This window comes from Danio aesculapii, chromosome 12 (genome assembly GCF_903798145.1).
Source record: "Danio aesculapii chromosome 12, fDanAes4.1, whole genome shotgun sequence".
In the NCBI taxonomy this organism is placed as follows: domain Eukaryota; kingdom Metazoa; phylum Chordata; class Actinopteri; order Cypriniformes; family Danionidae; genus Danio; species Danio aesculapii.
In genome coordinates, this window is record NC_079446.1 from 50,490,325 (window position 1) to 50,500,324 (window position 10,000).

Here is a 10,000-nt window from a genome sequence, read left to right on the forward strand (position 1 = left end):
CTGTCAACTCTCAAGATGACAGCCAAAGAGCTGTCACTATTAGTCAAGCAAGCCATCATTAGCCTGAAAAAACAAAACAAGGATCTGCTTCTCTGGTGTTTATAGACGATGTGACTGTGTGTCCAAGTGCAAACATTTGCAACCAAGTTTTAAAAAGTGGAAGTTTGATTTATGATTATCTCATTACTTTTGGTCCCTTAACAAGTGGGAGGCACAGAGGCAAACTGTTGTAATTTCTACAGCGTTCACCTGATTTGGATAGATAGATGGATGGATGGATGGATGGATGGACGGACGGACAGATGATGGACGGATGATGGATGGATGGACGGACGGACGGACGGATGGATAGATAGATAGATAGATAAATAGATAGATAGATAGATAGATAGATAGACAGATAGAGATAGATAGATAGATAAACAGACAGACAGAGATAGATAGATAGATAGATAGATAGATAGATAGATAGATAGATAGATAGATAGATAGATAGATAGATAGATAGATAGATAGATAGATAGACAGATAGACACATAGAAAGATAGATGGATAGATAGATAGATAGATAGATAGATAGATAGATAGATAGATAGATAGATAGACAGATAGACACATAGAAAGATAGATGGATAGATAGATAGACAGATGGATGGATAGATGGATAGATTGGGGTAAAATAAACAGGGAGGCTAATAATTCTGACTTCAACTGTGTCTATGTATATATATATATATATATATATATATATTGTGGCTTAAATAAAATGCATAAAGAAAATACCCCAAAATATTAATAACAAAAGGAATAGCTTTAAAATGTTTATTTTGTAACCTTTATTTTGAATTTGCTATGAATTTTATTTTACTATTATTACTATTATTATTCAACCCAACGTGTTTTCTGAATGTGCAGAGACGATTACATGAACACAATTAAAGTAACACATAACTAAAAAATAAACTGAAATAAAATCTGTCTTTATTTTGATTCTGCAATGCAGTGATGACCTGACTCTGTTTTAGCTTAACCCTCAGTCTCTGTTTCTGATCATCTTTTAATGTTTGAGCTGCTGGATTATTATCAGATATGAAAAATGTGCTGTTTCAGGATGCGGTCAACACTGCAGATGTCAGACGTGACATTTCTGCCAGTAGAACAGCACACACAAAACCCAAGTGTTAACTTCAAGAGCTGAGTGTAGAGTTGAAGTCAGAACGATTCGCCCTCCTGTGTAATATTTACTCTCTCAAATATCTCCCAAATGATGTTTCAGATTGAGGAATTTCTCACAGTATTTCCTCTAATATTTTTTCTTCTGGAGAAAGTCTTATTAGTTTTATTTCAGCTAGAATAAAAGCAGTTTTTAATTGTGTTAAAGCCATTTTAAGGTCAATATTATTAGCCCCTTCAGCAATATTAGTGTTGGATTGTCTCCAGAATAAACCACTGATGTTCAATGACTTGCCTAATTACCCTAACTTTACCCTAATTACCCTAGTGAAGCCTTTAAATGTCACTTTAAGCTGAATACTAGTGTCTTGAAGAATATCTAGTCTAATATTATGTGCTGTCATCATGACAAAGCGAAAATAAATCAGCTATTAGAGATGAGTTATTAACACTATCATGATTAGAAATCTTCTCTTCGTTAAACAGAACTTGTGGAATATAATGTACAGGAGGGTGAATAATTCGGATTCATCTGTGGATGTTGAAGTGTGTGACGTACATGCATGATGTTGCTGGACTGGTTAAAAATGTAAACATATTTCTTGAGGATGTCGAAGTGAAACGCTGGAGTCAGGAGTCTGCGGTGGCGTGACCATTCCTGACCGCTCTGAAGCAGCAGACAATTACCTGACAAACACACACAGATAGACTCATTTATTGATCAGAAATGCAGAACAAATGGGTCAAATATTATCACGATTATCATATTTTAATATGTAATGTATTGCTTTAATTTAAAGCTGACTTTGATGCATTAATTATCACGATACATTTATGATTATTATTATTATTATCAATGCTGGCATTATAAATGGGGTCAGTTTTAAATGATGTAATGCGCTTTAATATAACAGAATCAATGCACAGTAAAAAGTGATATGATCAATACGTTTTTGCATGTTTAAAATCAGTGATAGTGCATGTTTTGCATGTAATTAAAGTTAAAATGACCCATAAGCCTAATTAATTTGATTGCACTAATTGTTTACTCTTAATAAAAGTAATAATTACAATATAAAATAATAATTAACATTGTATAACAGAATTAATTATTCTAAATCATTATTCAAATTTAAAGCAGAGACACACAGAAATGCAAATTTATGGATCAAAAATACAGTAAAATCTGTGAAACATTTGTTCACCATAACAAAAGGGCCTGCATTCACTGAGATTAAACTAATAATGCAGCTCATCAAAAGACTGTTGCTGTTATTAAGATGACGTTTGCAAATATTAATGATTTAATATGTTTGGCCTAATCCTGGATTAGCTACTGATTATTTTTGCACTATATTTTGTTCAGTGCAGTTTCATTTTTGCACTATTTTCATTTTTCCTAAACTCGACCATCTAAAGGACACTTCCTTGCTAATTTAAGATTGTGTACTGCACGCCATGCCATGTGAGGGCTGCTCAAGATGAGCAGAAGGCAGATTTTTTCCCTCTATTTTACACAATGAAAGTGTTTACTCAAATTGTATTGATCTGTGATTATTTGTCATTTATATATAGGTTATATAGAATGTCAAGTGTACTTACAGAGAGGTGATGCATCTTCAACCATTAAACATGTTTCCCTTTAACCCCTTAACGGTCACCCTTTGACAGGTGGGACATTTGCATATAGTTACAACAGTAGCTTAATTAGTCCTAACCTAAAAGTATTATAAGGTAAATTCATTCATTCATTTTCTTTTAAGCTTAGTCCGTTTATTAGTCCCTTAGTCCCTTTATTAATCTGGGGTCGCCACAGCAGAATGAACCGTCTATAACAGGGGTGGGCAAACTCGGTCCTGGAGGGCCGGTGTCCTGCACAGTTTAGCTCCAACACTAATCAAACACACCTGAACAAGCTAATCAGTGTCTTCCATATCACTAGAAATCCATAAGCAGGTGTGTTTGATTAGAGTTGGAGCTAAACTGTGCAGGACACCGGCCCTCCAGGACTGAGTTTGCCCACCCCTGGTCTATAAAGTAAATAAAATAAATAATAAAAAGTAATATTAATGAAAGCTTGTAAACTTTGGTTTCCATATTTGGTGACTGATTTTCCAAACAGTTGACAGGAAGAGTTCATTAATTAGCAGTAAGGATATTCTCGGGCTGTGTGGCAAGGATTTAACTTGTTTATGAATTTTGAATAGCAATGCACATGAAATATCATGAACCACTGCTCATGAAAGTTTGCTACTACACCCAAACAAACTCTGACTAGGATCATTTTTGACACATCAACTTTAGGTAGAAAGAGACCAAACTTAAAAAGATACCACATCCAATAACTTCATTACTATTTTTTTAGCATGTTTGGGTGAACTATCCTAATAAATCTATGCTCCAAAGTATTGAACAGTTTAATTTGCAATGTCATATTGTGTTTTTTAAATGGCTCAATGGATTTAATTGTAAAAAAGTACATACAGCATATATAAATGTAATTTACCGTGTTTTTTAGGTGCTGAAAAAGCTTAAGAATGCATCTTGAAAGTGCCTGAAAAGTGCTGGAATTTGAAGTTGGAAAAGGTGTAAAAACTCTGGACTAAGCTGAAAAGAAAATGAATGAATGAATGAATGAGGGGCAGCGCAGTGGCTCAGTGGCTATCATTGTGGCCACACAGCAAGAAGGTCAACGATTTCCCCCACAGTCCAAACACATGTGCTATAGGGGAATTGATTAACTAAATTGGCCATAGTGTATGGGTGTTTCCCAGTACTGGGTTGCGGCTGGAAGGGGATCCGCTGTGTAAAACACATGCTGGAATAGTTAGTGGTTCATTCCGCTGTGGCGACCCCTGATATATAAGGAACAAAAGACAATGGATGATATATTAATTATTTAAAATATTTATTATTATCCTCAATGCTGGCATTATACTGTACATGTGGTCAGTTTTAACTGATGTAATGCACTTTCATATAATTTCAGCATAAATGCATGATAAAGCATATGATCAATACGTGATGACGGCGTATGCTTTTATGTTATCAAAACTTGTTAAACCTTATTTTTTAGTAGTTTATACAAGTTATTTAGGTCAGTTTAGTGTAATTTAAATTAATATTACTCATAAGGCTAATTAATTGATTCAATTAATTGTTTACTATTAATATAACTAATAATTATAATATTAAATGATTAACCATTTATAATATAATTATTTATTAGATCTTTTTAATCCACTTTAAGGCACCCAGTATTTTTTACAGCGTTTGAGCATACTGATTTTATAAATCAGTCAATCAAATGTCATTTCTATAGCACTTTTACACACAATTGAAAGCAGTTTATACAACAGTTTAATAATGATTAGTTAAAGAGCCCATATTATACATGAAATAGGGTCATATTTAGGTTGTAAGGGTCTCCAACAACAGTCTAATATGCATGCAAGGTCAAACAACACTTTGATGGTCTTATAATCTGCATTTATTTTTACCTAATTATCCCAGCGACTCCCATATGAATCGTTCAGCGATTCATTTGTTCCCAAACCCCCTCCTCAGCGCAAAGCTAATCTGCGCTGATTGGACCGATGACAGCCTGCTGCGATTGGTCGACAGTGACAGGCTTCAGCGCGAGACAGAGTGAAATGCCCAGCTGCTAATCAACTATATAAATGTAGTCACAGTGCATACACGCTTCATAGTGTAAGGCTTTTTTCACACACACACACACACACACACACACACACGCACACACACACACACACACACACACAACCCTCCTCAGAAGAACTGGGGAGATCGACGCGAGTCTCCTAGCCACTTTACCTGCTCTTTCTCTCTCTCTCTCTCTCTCTCGCTCTCACACACACACAACGCTCCTCAGAAGAACTAGGGAGAGCGACGCGAGTCTCCTGTCTCCTAGCCCCTAGGCGTCACACACTCGACCTGCTCTTTTTCTCTCTTTCACACACACACACAAACACAAACACACACACATCACGCTCCTCCTCAGAACTAGGGAGATCGACGCGAGTCTCCTGTCTCTTAGCTTACGATCGCCATAGCAACGACAAACGGCAGTGGAACGCCAGCTCACAAAAGCCTTTAACGTTAAATCCGTAAACAAAGCGGCACGCGTCGCGTTTTCAACGTGGCTTACATGCGATAAGAGAATATAAAGAGTAACCGCGTGTACTGTACCAGGTTAACAAGTAACAAAACACAATAAATACATAATTTGCAAGCTAGAGTAAACGAGGCAACAATTTTAATCGCACTTACTTACACTAGTGAATAAACCTCAACTACTGACTCTTCACAGTTTCATCTTTGGGTAGAGACTGTCAATATTATCCATCTGAGCACAGCGTGACTTCATTCGACCGGCGGCGTCTGTGTGTGTGTGTGTGTGTCTAGTGTTTTTTCTGTGTTAGTGGGCGGGGCTGCAGGTTTCAAATCTCCCTGGTTTGCGCGCGTAACTACTGGCGAGGCTTGTGTTTCGTAGCTGCGTCATCGCGAAACACCTAATGACTCGTTATCAAGACGACTCGTTTGAAGCACTATGAGTCGACTCTTTTATAGATGAATCAATAGTTTTAAACACTGTACACTTACAGATTTAAGCCTTAGCTGGATATTTCACTTCACTTAGAGCTGTGTTACACACTACATGGAAGAGCATTTTCAAAAACCCATAATATGGGCTCTTTAATATTCTGTAGTGTGGTTTGTTTTGGGCAGTTTTGCCAACACTATTAAACTAGTTTTCCAGAATAACCAAAAAGAATAATCTTTTAGTGTAAAGTTATACAAAAAAAACATGTTTTAATAGTCACACACCTTCAAGTAACATACAAGATGTTTCTAAATAGCTTCTAAATGAATCCACATATTGAATGAATCAATGATTCAAGGATCCGTTCATAAACAGAATCATTACTGAATGAGTCATCTGTTTGAACGAATGAAATGAATCAATGACTCACTCATTAGACATTTACTTCCACCAACTGTTAGTGTCAATATCTTATTTAGAATTTAATTAAAAATAATAATAATAATAATTGAATGTCTGTATGAATAAATCAAATGAATCACTTACCCAACCAGGGCTTCATAAAGCCATAAAAGATCCTGTCTTTGATAGTAATGGAAGCTGCCAGAACAGAAAGAGTTTAATATCATTATTATATAAATTAATTCACATACTGCATTTATTTGCTAAAAAGTTCAGCAAAAACTGTGAAAATGTCAAATATTTTTACTGTTTAAAATCAACGTTTTCTTGCTGAAAATGTGCAGAAAGGCCGTTTATTCCTGTGATTTAAAGCTGAATCATTACTGCAGTCACATGATCCTTCAGAAATCAGTCTGATCAGCGCTGATCAGAAAACATGTTGTATTATTATGATTATCAATATTAATTCATTATTAATTAATGCATTAATATATTTATTTGATTTTGGATATATATATATATATATATATATATATATATATATATATATATATATATACAGCATAAATCTTACTTTTGACTTTTAGCTTTATACTTTTAGCATATATGCTAAGTTTTTTGACAGAAATGTGAATTTTATTGTTTATATATAATTCTGGCTGGTGTTTGAGGCAATATTTTGTCAATACTGAAGTAGAAGATCATGGTTTTTCTATGTGGTTTATCTAATCTTGTGTGTTTCACAGACAGGTGTGTGTTGTCCACCTGAGGCGGTCAGGAGGGATCTGATGTAGTCCGGATGGAACAGACGAACCATGTTATAGAAGGGGCCGAGAAACCAGGAGCAGGAATGACCGTATTTACAGACCAGATCATCCACACGCTGCAGACCCTCCTCATTATGACCCATCTGAAACACACACACACAGAGGTACAAGCATCATCAGTACTCCTGCATGTGTGTAATATTGAGGAATGGGAGTTAACTGGCCACTACCAGTGCTGTGGAGTAACCAATTACAAATCCTCAGATTACTGTAATATATTCATATTTGAATCCAAATGAAATGTCAGATATGCAGGAAACCAGTGAGAGCGGTGTTGTATGAAAGCAGTTATTAGATTAGATTTAGATTAGTCCTATTTGATTTGTACCAGCAGATGGCGCTGGTGTTACTGGATGCTTAATAATGAACTTTTTAAATAATGCCCAAACACAGTATTTATCTATTTATTCATTCATCCATCTATCTGTCCGTTATCTATCGATCCATCTAACCAATCCAATCATCTATCCATCCATCCATATATCAGTCTGCCTGTCTATTCATAATCTATCCATCCGTCTATCTAACCAATCCATCCAGCCAACTAACCATCCATATCTGTTTGTCTGTCTGTCCATCCGTCATCTATCTATTGATCCACCTATCTATCAATCGAACCAATCCATCAATCCAATCATCTACCTATCCATCCATATATCAGTCTGACGGTCCGTTCGTCATCTATCTATCCATCCAAGCATCCATACATCTATCTGCCTATCGATCCATGTATCTATCATCCATCCAATCAATCCGTCCATCCATCTAACCTATCTATCTATCTATCTATCTATCTATCTATCTATCTATCTATCTATCTATCTATCTATCTATCTATCTATCTATCTATCTATCTATCTATCTATCTATCTATCTATCTATCTATCTATCTATCTATCTATCTATCTATCCATCCAACCAATCCAATATATTGGTTATTGGTCCATATATCTATCCATCTATCTAACCAGTTTATCCATCCAGCCAACCATCTATCCATCCATCCATATCTGTTTGTCTGTCCATCCATCATCTATCTATCTATTGATCCATGTATCTATCATCCATCCAATCAATCCGTCCATCTATCTATCAATCCATCCATCCATCCATCCATCCAACCAATCCGTCCATCCATCTAACCAATCCATCCATCTATCTAACCAGTCCATCCATCCATATATCCATCTATTCACATATCTTTAATGCCATATTCCAGTTTTGCACATAAACTTCATTCGCATCTTTGGATCAAACTTAGCATTGTTCCAGAGAAGATGTCTATTTTTGGACGTCTATTAGACATCATTGAACCTCATATAGTGCTTTCTGGATAGAGTCTGACAGCCACTGTAGTTTCATTTTGAAGTGTTTCAGTCGTTATTTGGGGATTATCTGATGATTTCTCATGGGATAGACCTGTGGACAGACCTGTTTTTCTGCTCCATCTGCCTGTTTTCAATGTTGCTCTTTGCATTTAGTCTTGTGCAACTTTAATGCAAGATAAACGGTCTTTCCTCATTTTTAAGAGCATGTTCCCTGCTGTTCTGGGTCATTAGGAAACAACATTTCCTCTGTTTTATGAAGCAACATCTTTACTGTGCAACACCAAGAGTATTTCAACATCTATAAAAACCAAGAGAGGGCTGTAATGAAACTGCACTGGAACTGTGTGATATTACAGTCAAAAGGCCATCAAACGTCATATTTATCTATTCATTTTCCTTCAGTTAATCCGGTGTCACCACAGCGGAATGAACCACCAACTATTCAAGCATATGGTTTGCAGAGTGGATGACCTTCCAGCTGCAACCCAGTACTGAGAAACACCCATACACACTCATACACTACGGCCAATTTAGTTGATCAATTCCCCTATAGCGCATGTGTTTGGACTGTGGGGGAAACCGGAGCACCCGGAGGAAACCCACGCCAACACGGGGAGAACATGCAAACTCCACACAGAAACACTAGCTGACCCAGCCGGGACTCGAACCAGAGACCTTCTTGCTGTGAGGCCACAGTGTTAACCACTGAGCCACCGTGCCACCCAACATCATAGATTCATTATAAGTAAAATGTACTCTGTGGCAGTTCTTGATTGCTGCATTCATATATTAAATTTTACTTTGAGCTTTATTGTCATTCTATATGTGTGGACATGCAGTGAACAAAATCTAGTGTCTTAAGCTAGTTAAACAACTATACTACAGTATAGTAACAGATAACCAGTTCACCATCTGACTACTATAAATACAAGTATATAGAGATAACTTTACATAAATACTGTATTCTTGACATTTGCATAACCAAACATTAATCTGTACATTAAATTGTTGTGCAGAAGGAAAACAGTGTTACTATATGAAGCGATCTGTCAACACTCTTCAAATTAAAGATGTCCGGAAGAAACAACATTGGGGTTTTCACAGTGATGCTGTTTCTGCTTCCCCTAAAGAGCCTTTTCAGTGTAAAGTTCATCAAAGAAGCTCTATTTTATAGTGTAAAGGACATTTCAGTCATCTAAATAACCTTCTTTACACTATAAAGAAACTGTGCAATGAAAATAGTCCATGTTAAAGATTCTTTATTTCTACAATAGAGCATTTAAGTGGATCAGTCTTTTTTGCATCTAACAATAAGTTGTAAGGGGGGGCGCGGTGGCTCAGTGGTTAGCACTGTCGCCTCACAGCAAAAAGGTTGGTGGTTCGAGCCCCGGCTGGGTCAGTTGGTGTTTCTGTGTGGAGTTTGCATGTTCTCTCCGTGTTGGCGTTGGGTTTCCTCCGGGTGCTCCGGTTTCCCCCACAGTCCAAACACATGCGCTATAGGGGAACTGATGAACTAAATTAGACGTAGTGTGTGTGAATGAGTGTGTGTGGGTGTTTCCCAGTACTGGGTTGCAGCTGGAGGGGCATTCGATATTTAAAACCTATTCAGGAATAGTTGGCAGTTCATTCTGCTGTGGCGACCTCTGATATATCAAGGGACTAAGCCGAAGGAAAATTAATGAATATTTTGCAAGAAAAAATTTGGC

The 10,000-nt window shown here is 36.6% G+C and overlaps 1 protein-coding gene across 1 annotated transcript in view; it reads right to left on the reverse strand.

Annotated features, from left to right (window-relative positions):
- Window positions 1–10,000, reverse strand: part of LOC130238616 (cytochrome P450 4F3) — a 45,258-nt gene that overhangs the window by 34,326 nt on the left and 932 nt on the right. Inside the window, exons 2-4 of the mRNA XM_056469690.1 lie at window positions 6,905–7,049; window positions 6,284–6,337; window positions 1,733–1,860 (exon numbers count right to left, since the gene is read on the reverse strand). Of these exons, the coding sequence (XP_056325665.1) occupies window positions 1,733–1,860; window positions 6,284–6,337; window positions 6,905–7,049 (327 nt within the window). The remainder of the gene's footprint in view (window positions 1–1,732; window positions 1,861–6,283; window positions 6,338–6,904; window positions 7,050–10,000) is intronic.